The sequence below is a fragment of the Lolium rigidum genome, chromosome 7 (genome assembly GCF_022539505.1).
Source record: "Lolium rigidum isolate FL_2022 chromosome 7, APGP_CSIRO_Lrig_0.1, whole genome shotgun sequence".
Taxonomy (NCBI): Eukaryota; Viridiplantae; Streptophyta; class Magnoliopsida; order Poales; family Poaceae; genus Lolium; species Lolium rigidum.
The window spans coordinates 302,814,484-302,827,659 of record NC_061514.1 but is presented as its reverse complement, the minus strand read 5'-3'; the positions used below and the strand labels follow the sequence as shown (position 1 = coordinate 302,827,659).

At 45.7% G+C, this 13,176-nt stretch overlaps 1 protein-coding gene across 1 annotated transcript; it reads left to right on the top strand.

Annotated features, from left to right (window-relative positions):
* Positions 1–2,149: 2,149 nt before the first annotated feature.
* LOC124673072 (acyl transferase 1-like) lies at positions 2,150–5,989 on the top strand. The gene is made up of 2 exons (XM_047209203.1): positions 2,150–2,587; positions 5,075–5,989. The coding sequence occupies exons 1-2, from the start codon at positions 2,150–2,152 to the stop codon at positions 5,987–5,989; spliced, it is 1,353 nt and encodes a 450-aa protein (XP_047065159.1).
* Positions 5,990–13,176: the final 7,187 nt, after the last annotated feature.

Below are 13,176 nucleotides of genomic sequence, written 5' to 3'. Positions count from 1 at the left end.
TATGACCATATGTAAGGCTGTTGATACTCCATTGTCGGTGTCTGACAAGTTGTCCTTGTTTGATGGTGAAGCGTTGAGCCCTGATGATTCTACACGCTACAGGAGCATTGTTGGAGCTCTTCAGTATATTACTTTGACAAGACCTGATATTGCTTTTTCAGTTAATAAAGTCTGTCAATTTCTTCATGCTCCTACGACAGTTCATTGGACGGCAGTCAAGCGGATTTTGACGTACTTGCAGGGTACCGTCTCTCTTGGGCTACGGTTTAGTAGTTGTTCCTCGACATTGGTCAGTGCTTTCTCTGATGCTGATTGGGCAGGTTGCCCAGATGATAGAAGATCTACCATTGGTTTTGCAGTATATTTTGGGACTAATTTAATCTCATGGAGTGCTAGGAAACAGGCTACGGTTTTCAGATCCAGTACTGAGGCTGAATATAAAGCCCTTGGTAATGCTACTGCAGAGGTTATTTGGGTGCAGACTTTACTCACTGAGTTGGGGGTGCCGCAGCCTCGAGCGGCAGTCTTGTGGAGCGATAATATTGGAGCAACATATCTCTCTGCTAATCCAGTGTTTCATGCTAGGACCAAGCATATTGAGGTGGATTATCACTTTGTTCGTGAGAGAGTTGCTCGGAAGCTTTTGGACATTCGATTCATTCCGTCAGGAGATCAAGTGGCTGATGGTTTTACCAAGTCACTGGCTACAAGGCAATATCAAGTCTTTCGTCGCAATCTTAACTTGGATAAGTTATGATTGAGGGAGGGTGTTAAAGTAGTTGTATATCTGTACACGTATGTATGTAGGTCTCATGTATTTGTACCCCTTGATAACAAGGTGGACCATGTAATCTGTCCAATATATATATGCACCACGCGGCCCTGATTAGGGTTACGCTTCCCAGAATTATCTTTTACACGGATTAAGGGCGATGATGGCTGTGATGAGGACTGCGGGTAATGCCACAGCGGGTAGTGCTTAAATATAAATACACAGCCTAGTCTTTTTTCCATCAGTTCGAATTTTTGGTTTAATTGGCTAGTGCAGCAATCTTGCATGGTATTAGAGTCAAGATGTTTCAAGTTCAAGACCCTGCTCACGCAGTATTAAAAACAAAATAAAAATGATTATGTGGCCTGCACCGAACTCACGCTAAGAACTAAAATACCCTAGACGTGAGGGGAGTGTTGAATATAAATACACTGCCTAGTCTCTTTCCATCAGTTTAGACTTTAATTCAATTGGCTAGCGCATCAATATTTCATGCAGTACATACTATTCCTCTTTTGACTTGTGCTACCCATCTATATCGACGACTAATAGAAAGTTGTGCAGTACTTACTTGTTCCGTGGCCTATATACATCATACCACTGAAACACAAGGCAGGCTGGTTTAAATTGCGGCGTAAGTGCATATTTGACTTGATCCTTGCCATAGAATATGTGGTACACGAATGGTTTGTAGAGTGTGATAAGTTGTGGGTTGATGTTACAAACTAGAACTAAAGGTCATTCGTCTTGACACGCGCCCGCAGTTCATATGGAAGGTCTTTAGTCCCAGCACTAAAGAGTGAGGCTTTAGTTCCAATTTCGTAGTACCGATTGGGAAACCGAGACTAAAGGCCCTTCCCAACCAGAACAATAGGCCCATGTTCTACTAGTAATATAGACTTGAGATACACGACAAACGTAATCTCACACTCGGTATTTACTATTCCTCTTCTGACTTGTGCTGCTCATCTATATCGCACGACTAATAGAAAGCTGGGCAGTACATATTGACTTGTTCCGTGGCCTATATACAACACAAGGCAGGCCGGCGTACGTGCATATTTGACTTGATCCTTGCGCTAGAATATATATGTGGTACACGAATGGTTTGTAAATTGTGGCTGTCGTACTCGAAGTTACAACGCAAACTATGCAAGGGTTGACCCAAAGGGGTACATCATATGGCACGCCTCCTTACAAGCATGGCCTAACAAGCAAGCGAGGATGAAAGCACAAGCAAATACTGCCTGCTTGCACCTATTGACCAGCCATCGATCGCAGTTATATAGCTTCTGTTTCTCCACATTTACATACGTACGAGCTTAACCATTACTGGTAGGTTCTTGTGGTCTCATTTCCACTAGCAAACAATAAGCCATGACGACCTTCACGGCCCGCCGGAGCAAGCCTGAGCTGGTGGTGCCAGCGAGGGCGACGCCGCAAGAGGTGAAGTCCCTCTCCGACGTGGACAACCAGCAGGATCTGCGGCTATACGTGACCATCCTCGAGTTCTTCCGGCGCCGCGTCCCCGGAGTGCCGGAGCAGACGGCGGCGAGCTCCATCATCAAGGCCGCCCTGGCAGAGGCGCTGGTGTACTACTACCCTGTCGCCGGCCGCCTGCGGGAGCTCCCCGGAGGAGACAAGCTGGTGGTGGACTGCACGGCGGAAGGTGTGGTGTTCGTGGAAGCGCACGCTGATGTGCGGCTGGTGGAGCTTGGGGTGCCGCTGGAGCCACCCTACCCCTGCGTCGACCAGCTCCTCTGCGATGTCGGAGATGTTAGAGCAGTGGTTGGCAAGCCGTTGCTCTACTTGCAGGTATGTGTAAAGTTGGTTCGTTATAAAATGCAGTCTAACCGTTTCAAGCAAATTACTACATGGTTTTGCTAGTTGTCGTTTGACAGTTTTTTTTTCCTTGAAATGGAAAGCATAGTCCCGGCCCATGCACACATCCTCTATACTACTAAAACATATATGTTTCCAATTTAAAGTTTACATATCATGGATCACTCAGAGTGTACATACTGAACAAAAGAAAATAGTATTTATCCATCGTGTAATTTCTTAGTAAGCCGCTAGCTACCCTCGTTGTAGATATTCCAAGAAACCGTCTTTAGATGCAACAAGAAATCATATGATCCTATTGTGCCTCCGGTAGAAGCAAGGACCAGCCGTGGATACTGTGTGTAACCATCCATAACCTGTAAAAAGTGAATATTGGTATTCTTGTTGAAAATCAAGTCGTTCTGGCAGTTCCATAAAGTCTAAGTTTTTCTTTGCGAATGTCCATAAAGCCCAAGTGAAAGTACAAATTCCTAAGTGAAGCTTTATTTTGTTTTTCTACCCCATTTAACAAATTATTGAACAAATTCGTCACAACTGCGGGAGGTGAAATATTAAAAGTATATTGTACAACCCTGCAAATAAGACGAGCAAAGGAACAATCTAAAAAGAGATGATTTATAGATTCTTCGAAATGAAATAATGCACATATCTTACAACTATTACAAAAAAATAGCAAGGTAATATTTGGTAAGAATGATATTTTTATAAAGAAACCACACAAAGATCTTAATATTTTTTGGCAGAACATTCACTTTTCAAATATATTTGAGCATAAACATTGTATGCGCATTCACAATATCTGTATACACGAACTTAACTTAACTGTGAAAGCATCCGAATTGTTTAGTTTCCAGACAAAAAAAGGTTCTCTGTTAATTTTATCATCGTAAGTCTCTGAACTAGAGAAGCCAAGTATCCCATTTATTTTCGGTTAGCCAGCCGTTCCACGTGTGAGGTCAAAATAGGCCAATTCTTTTTTCGGTCACCTCGGTGATGAGCCATACCACCAGATTTCAACGATTCGGTGGAACCGGTGAATGCAGCCTTTTAGGGAAATATTCCCTTTGGCGGAACCACTTGTGTCCGTTTTTTCTCCGCAACCAAACATAAGAATTACATCTAGACATGGAATGGTTCCATTACATTTCACTTGATTCCAGACCAAACACACCCTAAGAGAAGTCAAGTATCCCATTTATTTCTGACTAACACTCTTCTAAAGTCGATATTTAGATGGCTAGCTGAAAGTACATCAACAACCAAAACCTGTTTTCGGCGCACTATTGTACAAAGGGAGCAGTATTGCTATGCTAGGGGGTATCCACTAGCATGACATTCTCCCAAAATTAAATATTTTGGCCATTACCTATGGTGAAGGATCATCATTTAACAAAATGGTGAATAGGCCGGTTACTTGTGACGGTGTTTGTTTTGGAGATGTTTGTTGCATAGCAATTCATGCCACACACCCTCCTCTGCCAATAGTTTCAAAGGCCACTTGCTTAATAAATGTTTATTTTTTATTTCGAGGACCTCAACCTCTAACCACCATTGGTCTTTCAGAATGAAAGTTATATTCTATTTAGTCAAATGATATTTTTGCTTCAGTTGTTCATTCTTCCAAAAGGAGGGAGATCGAAAATTCTCCCCTTTAGGTATTTCTAAAAACGATAACATAAACATCGGGAGACAAGTTAGAATAGAATTAATAAGCACTAGTCTATCTTAGTATGGGAGAAGCTTGCTTTTGCACCATCCTAGCTTTCTTTAAAGTGGTTCTCTACCAGGTTTCATTCTTCATTTAATAATTTTCTGTAATGGATTTTGGAAGCATAGATGTATAAAAGGAAGGGAGTTGGCTTTAGAACCAAAGATTTGTTTGTACTGATCCTCCATTTACTTAGCCTTTTCCGAATAATTGTTTAAAGATATAGTATCAACTTCATGTTCACAGCGAGGATAGTACCATTAATTAGCGTACTGGAGTAATGAAACTACTCCCTTAGCATGACGAGGAACGAGACCTCCTATTTTATCATCCTTTTATGCACGTGCAATAAGGGTATATAGCAGACCACATGTCATATTAAATAGCAGGAGAGAAAACATGATCACATTGGAATAGCCCCTTTCTAGTCTGGAAATAATGGCCAGTGTTATCATTGACCCATATTCCAACTGATTCTACCTGAACAAATTATGCGATAATTTCACACCATTCATGGGAAAAGCTTTTATGCGCAATTTTTTTTTGAAAAAGACCATTCAATTTTATCATATTGGCAATTAAAATTATGTGTACTGATCCAGAAGTAAGTTAATCTCAGACTCCGAGTCGACCAAGTACTAGTTAGGTCCTATACTCCTATATCATAACAAACACTTTATTCATTGATTGGTTAACAGTACCTATTTAATTAGTCTCTCCTTATGATTTTGATTACATATATATGCATGTAGATGACGGAATTCAGATGCGGAGGCTTCGCCATCGCGTTGACCATGTGCCACAGCATCGTCGATGCCTTCGGTAAGGTCCAGCTCTTGAAATGCATAATTGACCTGGCGCGAGGTCAAGAAGTTCCTACCATCTTGCCTTCATGGGAAAGACATCTTCTTGTATCCTCATCCGAGGCTACATCAGAATCCTATCAAGTTGACAATGATGCCACGTCGCCACCGGCGCATGCACAATTAATTACACTCGAGGGAATGGTGACCCGCTCCTTCCTCTTCGGCTCAAGGGAGATAGCCGCGCTGCGGGGAGCTCTTCCAAAGCGCCTTGCCCGATCTGCCACTTTGTTCGAGCTTATCACGGCGGTGTTGTGGCGATGCAGGACGGCGGCGCTAGAGTACGTCCCCGACGAGCGTGTGTTCGTCGCGTTTGTTACGAATGCCCGCGGGAGCTGGAAGCGCAACCCGCCGCTTCCCGCGGGGTTCTACGGGAACGCGCTCTTCGGCACCGTAGCAGAAGCTGCCGCCGGCGAGCTATGCGGGGGTTCACTTGCCGACGCGGTGGAACTCGTGCGCGAGGCCAAGTTACGGGTGACGGACGAGCACGTGCGATCGGTGTTGGACATCATGGCAAGGGGAAAGCGTGAGTTGGAGGTGGCGATGAATAGGACCTTCATTCTGTCAGACATAACCCGCTGTGGGGACGCCTCGCTGGACCTAGGCTGGGCAGAGCGTGTGGGTGGCGGTGTTCCGATGGCCGGTGATATCATAACCAGGCTGTCGAGTGTTTACATGAGCTGCAAAGATGCCAATGACGAGGAGCGTATAATGGTGCCTATGGTCTTGCCTGAGCATGCAATGGGGATATTTGCATCTCAGCTCGCCGTGGCGACCAAGGAGCTTGCACGGAGCTCGTTGTAGCAACGAAGAACTTCAGTTTGATTTGATTTGCATTATGTGGGCTGTCGTTGGTTGTGTTGTGGTTTGTCTTGTGTTCTGTATTGTATAGGCATATCATATTCCGGACTTAAATTGGACTTTACTTATGGAGCAGAACTTGTATCTGCGCTGCTGTGTGCTCTGTTTTGGGCCCTGAAGTCTGAACTTTCATTCATCCGAGTGTGGGGCCTTGTATCCTGATATTTTATTCAACAGAATGTGATTATGAACTTGGCTTTAGCTAGGATTCATAGTGTGCCTAGGTTGCTACGGAACCACAAGGAGATGCGGAGAGACCGATTGGTGGTAATATTTTCAGCTTGTATCTAATTTTGGCGAACTTTCTTCATGGTAGAAACACTACAGGAATGGCGACGTACGCCGAGGGCCGTGGCATACGCCGACGGCCAAATGTCGGGGCCGTCGGCGTATGGCCCGGCACGGCCAGCCAGCGAGTCTCACCCTCGGCGTATCGTTGCCGTCGGCGTAGCGAAGTCTACGCCGAGGGCAGCCCTCGGCATATGTTTGGCCCTATGCGTAGACAGGGCTACGCCGACGGCCACCCTCGGCGTAGACTATTTGTCAAATTTGTCTAATTTTGTAAAAATCATAACCAATTCATATGATGTCAGAAAAATGCGTATAAGGTATCAAAATGTTCAGAAAAACATCCTCTATCCGTTTATGTCAAAATCATGCATATTTGAATCATGTATATCATGTTAATATAGTAACAATTCAAACACTTTCTTATATGTCATCGGGTTCCCATTTTGGCCAGATGGCGATTTAAACGAAGTCAGAAAATCCCGCGGAGCCGCATGGCGTCATTTTATGTGTCCAAGTAACCACTCCAAAAGACGGAATTGGGATACGACACTTATTTTGGAACACCCTTCACAAACAGGGCTATCAAGTCCGGAGTTCTATGACTTTTAGGGGAAATGAGTAGGAAACGGTCCGTGACACCGCATAGTTTGTCGGAACGAGGCCATATTTGGCACGTGCGTGGTCCCTGGGATGGGAAGCAATGCCCCGGAAGAGGATTTCCAATCCGACCCATGGCCGATGGTTTTTTTCATTTTCAGGGTGCCAAACGGGTTTTTGTGAAGCAGCTACATGTGGCGTATTTTTGTATTGCACGAGACCTCCGCGTAGTAGTAGGACACCGCCTCCGCACCACATATCACATGCCATATGTGCGTGCTAGCTATCTGGGAATCCCAGCGGCTTCCTGCTGTGTCCCGTTGAATCCGCTGGAAGTGACCGGATTTGAACTAGGGGTACACTTTCTGTCGCTCACTAAATTCCGGGAAAAATGTTTTTAGGTCTACAACTCATCACTTTATGTGCTAAATTTTTTCCGTTTAGCGCGATGGTGAACGGGTGCACCAGCGCGCCCGGTACGGCCATACCGCATCTCTGTGGGGGTCCGTTTTGGCCGGATGGCAATTTAAACTAAGTTAGAAAATCCCTTGGAGCCGCATGGCGTCATTTTATGTGTCCTAGTAACCACTCCAAAAATTGGAATTAGGATACAACAATTATTTTGGAAAACCCTTGACAAACAGAGCTATCACGTCCGGAGTTCTATGGCTTTTAGGGCAAATGAGTAGGAAACGGCCTGTGACACCGCATAGTTTGTCGGAACGAGGCCATATTTTGCACGTGCGTGGTCCCTGGGAAGGAAGGCATGGCCCCGGGAGCGGATTTCCAATCCGACCCATGGGCGATGGTTTTTCATTTTCGGGGTGCCAAAACGAGTTTTTTTGTGAAGCAGCAACATGAGGCGTATTTTAGTATTGCGCGAGACGTCCGCGTAGTGGTAGGACACCGCCTCCGCACCATATATCACATGCCATATGTGTATGCTAGCTATCTGGAAATCACTGTTGCTTCCTGCGGTGTCCCGCCGAATCCATCTGAAACTGACCGGATTTGAACTAGGGGTACACTTTCCGCCTCTCAATAAATTCCGCGAAATTTTTTTTAGGTCTATAACACATCACTTTATGTGCTAATTTTTTTCCGTTTAGCATGTTGGCGAACGGTGCACCAGCGCGTCCGGTACGGCCATTTCGCATCTCCCGAGGGGGCCATTTTGGCCAGATGGGACGTCATATTTGGATTACTCTAATTTTTAGGTTCAAATGATGATATGGATGTTATATTTAGATTCCTCTCATTTTTCTGATTGATTTAGACATATTATTTGTGGAATTTCGATTTTTCGATTTAAAGATATCAATTATTCCATATTAAATAGAAAAAAACCAAAAAATAAAATTATTTTATTGTTATTTGAATTCAATATTATTATTTATTGTTACTTATATATTCATTGTTGTTTACTTATGTAATTGTTTGGAATTCAAAAATAAAGAGTTGTGACATCACGATCCAAGGGTTAATAGGGTTGATAGGCTATTATTATCAGTAAGGTGTCAATTCTTTAAAGGAAGCTCATCTGAATGGAACCAAGAAGTTAAACGTGCTGAGGTTGGAGTAGTGTGAGGATGGGTGACCAGCCGGGAAGTTTAACCATGATTGTAATTTGACCAAGGATTAAGTGTACTTAGAGCTAAAAGTGTATGGGTGAAAGATTAACAAGTAAAAAAAAAGAAAAAAAAATGGTGAAAAAAATTAAAATTTTAAAAATTTTAAAACTCTATGCCGACGGCAAAGCCCTCGGCATATAAAAAAATTATTTTTTTTTCGAATTTTTTTTTTGATTTTTTTTTGGAAAAAGAAAATTCAAATTTTTCAAATTTGTATGCCGACGGTTTTGCCGTCGGCGTAGCTTGCTACGCCGAGGGCCGGGCTACGCCGACGGCAATGTTGTCTATGCCGAGGGACCTAAACGCCGACGCCATACGCCGAGGGCTGCCGTCGGCGTAGCCTACGCCGAGGGCCAAACGTGGCTACGCCGAGGGCAGCTGGCCGTCGGCGTATGCGCCCATTCCTGTAGTGAAAATAGAATTGCTAGAAAAAAAATCGACATTCGCGAATGTTCACTAACTCTCTCCGCGCGGCGTGGTGCGTTGTTGTGTCAAAAAATCCATATAAAGTAGTCTTTCTGCTAGCTACTTGTCATGAGTGGAAGCAAACTAGGATGAGAAATGAGAGATAAGGACAGTCCAAGTGGGTTGTCTTATTATTTCCTTTGTTTTTTAATTCGTTTTATTAAATTAAATATATTGAGAGCTGTTAGTGCAAATTACGAACCGTTTTCACATTTGAGATCATCACGTCAATATCTTTAAAACTAGATCTCATATTAATAGGTCATCAATAAACAAAATATAGTATCGATGACCCCCTTTCGAAGGAAAGGGAGCCGAACACCAAACATCTGAATAAACTAAATCAAAAGTTCGCTGAGATACAGACGCACTAGTAGGATAGGGAAGCTGAATCTGTTTGCCTAACCTACAACCCTGACACGAATGCAAAGACACATCTCCTGAGACAGACCCCAGAAGACCACGACGAACTAATGACGATAAACGGGAGCCACGAGAGGTGACCCGGCCGATGATTGCACTCGCTGAAAAGATCCGAGTGACGAAGCGAGCAACCGCAAGAGAACGCGGCAGATGAGGTGTCGGCGGAAGGAACGCGAAGCCGGTCTAACTCCCGCAGCCCCGGGGACTCAAGGCTGCGAGGGCCAGCTCCAACCAGGGCCTGTGTACGGCGGTCCTGAACAGCACAAAAATCAGCGTCAAGAATGACGCGAAAACCAGAATCAGTAAGCTGACTAGCAGAAAACAGGTTCATCTTAAGACTAGGAACATGAGAAACATCAGGAACAGAGAAAGAGGTAGTAGAAAGGGTGCCTTGATTGGAAACATGAAGAGAGGTACCATCAGCCGTGATCACACGAACAGGAGAAACAAGAGAGCGAAGAGCAGAAAGAATAGAAGACGCAGAGGTCATATGAAAAGAAGCTCCAAAATCTAGATACCACGGGGATGACGTACCTGACTGTGTGGAAGGTGGTGGTCGCGCGGTGCCAGAAGAGCCAGACACAGAACCAGCAGTACCCGTCGAGGAAGAGCCTGTACCAGCGAGCAGACCACGAAGACCACGGATAATATCCTGATCAGATAGCGCAACAGCAGAAGATCCTGAAGAACCAGCCTGACGACGAGTATGCTGCGACAGACGTAAGCTGGGATCCCTCTTCCAGCAAGTAGAGATAGTGTGGCCAGTCCTGCCACAGTAGGTGCAAGGAAGTGATGTCGAATCACGAGCCTGCTGGGGCTGACGCTGACCCTGGAATGGAGGAGTAGGAAGTATCGGCTGTGCCGGAGACCACAACGTAGGCGGCGGCATAGGAGGTCCACGAGCAGACGGCACAGGAGGGCCACGAGCAGCAAGAACAGAGGGAACCTCAAAAAGACCAGCACCACGAAGACGAGTGTCCTCAGCACGAAGCTCAGCAAGTACCTCAGAGAGCGGAACACGACCACAGACAAGCAGCTGGGCCCGGCGCGGCTCAAACTCCTTACGGAGCCGCGACAAGAACTCAAAAACGCGCTCAAACTCCAGATCCGCGCGCACAGTCAGACAGCAAGGACATGTGGCACACACAGCTGTACGGAGAGAATCAAGCTGACGCCAAAGAGCAGCACTCTGAGTGTAGAACTCATCAATAGTAGAATCACCCTGCTGAAGGGCATGCTCCTAGCGGACCAGACGGCTGATAGCGCTGACGAAGAAAAGCCCACTGAGCAGCAGCAGTGGGAAGACCCATAAACTCAGCCGCATACTGAGGTAGAACACTGGAGGTAAGAACAGCAGCAGCACGAGCATCCTCATCTATCCACTGAGTGTACTCGGTCAGATCCAGACGGTAAGTCGCAACGGCAGTAGAGTGGTCCTGGACCTTCCGGTCATAATCAGCCAGAACAGTGTCATCAGCACTCTTGGCTGCATCCTTATCCGCCTGAGTAGCATCAGAGGCAAGGTGAATAGGTGGCGGTGCAACAGGCACCATAGGAGCAACGGGGCGCGGCGGACAGGAGACCTCGCCAGAAAGCACACCCCAAAGACGAAGACCGCGCATCTGGACGCGCATGAAGGCAGCAAAATCAGGGTAATTCGCGCCATCAAAGATCACCGGGCAGCGAGGGACCGCAACATAGTCTGAGGAAGACATAGTTTTTTTTTCAGATCAAGAAAACAGATCGACTAACAGCCCGACGGGAAACAACCCGAGCGGGGATGAGAGAAGCAGCCGGCGCGGGAGAGAGGGCGGCCGGCGGAGGAGAGGCGGCCGGCGGGAGAGGTGGGGGCCGGCGGAGGAGAGGCGCCGGCGGGGGAGAGGCAGCCGGCGCGGGAGAGAGGCGGCCGGCGGAGGAGAGGGCGACCGGCGGGGTAGAGGGCGGCCGGCGGGAGAGGCGGCCGGCGGCAGCAGCCGACGGAGGAGAGGTAGCAGCGGCGGAACAAGCCAAAACGCACGGACTAGAAGAAAAAAAGAGGACCAATGTTTGCTCTGATATTATGTTAGGGCAATATGCTTGTTTTATTACCAGGGGGTCAAAGGCCACAATATATAATACATGTACAGGTGCACATATGCAGGAAGCCCCTTAACATATGGAAAAACTACAATATACAGATATATACATCTAACATCAAAACTTTGTTCGTAATTCTAAAATTAGTATGGTTGTACTCGAGTTTGTAGGTAAATATAATGTACTCGAGTTTTTCACCGAGTTGTATCCGTACTACCCTGTACTTAGAGATTTTACTACGAGTGTACATCGGAAATTCGTCTTGGCTCTCGGGAGCATTTGCTCCCCGATTTTTGGGGAGCAAATTTATTTTTCAAAACTTTTTAAAAAATTCCGAAAAAAATTATGCACGTACCTGACCATGTCACGCACCACCTTGTGAAGTGTCGCTGCGAAATGTCATCGTATGCGTCCTGGGCAAAAATAACAAATATCCAGATCTGAGATTCAAATTTTTAGATCTCATTTCATGTCAGAAATTTGTCATTTTTTCCCAGGACGCATACGATGACATTTCACAGCGACATTCATTTTGTGCATGATTTTTTCCGAAACATTTTGATAAGTTTTCGATTTGTTCTGATTTTTCGAAAAATCCGGGAGCAAATGCTCTCGGGAGCCAAATCGCCGCTCCCAGCCGAGTGTACATATAGTTCGCTGTTTTTGGTTTTCTACTTAGTAGTACTTCGCTGTTTTTGGTTTTCACTGTGTTATACTCGTACTTCGGTGTACTTGGATTTGCACATAAGTGTACTTTGGTGACAGCTGTTCGACAGTATCACACTATTAGCATCTGGCAACCAAAGTGAACTATTCATCCTAGAAATTTTGCAGATTAACCCCTTCTGACTAATCCTCAAAACCCAAAATTTACAGAATATATGCAGGGGATTTGAACCACAGAAACTGAACCGTCTTTTACTGATTGTAAGCAGTGTGCAGGGGATTCGCTAGAGGGGTTACCTTCGCTCGGCCATCAGCCACAATTGCGTTGCGCAGCCACGATCATCCACTCTACGCCATGGTCGTTGCCGTGGAAGGCAGGGAAGAGGAGTTATTGCAGGCGTGGCTGAAACGAAGCGATTGAGGCAGAAAAACGAGGCTGGATGCTATACATCTCGTAGAAAAAATTGCCGCATGAACCGGTTAGAGCCCAATAAACAGGCCTTCAGCTCCAAGCCCACCTGGAACACTCCCTTCCCCACCTCGATTTTGCCACGTCAAAATCCCCGTGTTTGGAAGACAGCATCACACAAGATTAAGCAAGGAGTTGAGGGTGCTCATTTCGGGGATTGATAGTCTAGGGTTCGATTCCAGATTTTTTCAGACTATTTCTTATGAATCCCTAGGCCCCATCCTACTTTTCCATTATCTTGGATACGGCCGAGTGCCAGCCTTAGGTCGTGGGTGGCCCAATCGAGTTTGTGCACAAGATGAGGCTTCTCAAATTTCTTAACATGAGCCCTGATTTAAAAAAAAAATCCAAAAGAAAATCTTTACATGATTCGACCGTTGGCAACTTCTAAAGCAAAGTCTGGTGACCACAAATGAAGCCAGGCAGAGCAATCAAATAGCTTTACCCAGCAAGATTTTATTTTTATACTCCACGTGGGCGTACGACTAGCGTGGCGGCCGAATCCAGCGATG

Bases quoted from the DNA above. Each gene is read 5' to 3' on its own strand.
- LOC124673072 (XM_047209203.1), top strand. From the start codon at position 2,150: ATGACGACCTTCACGGCCCGCCGGAGCAAGCCTGAGCTGGTGGTGCCA. The intron at 2,588-5,074 runs GTATGTGTAAAG...ATATGCATGTAG, and splicing joins AGCCGTTGCTCTACTTGCAG to ATGACGGAATTCAGATGCGG.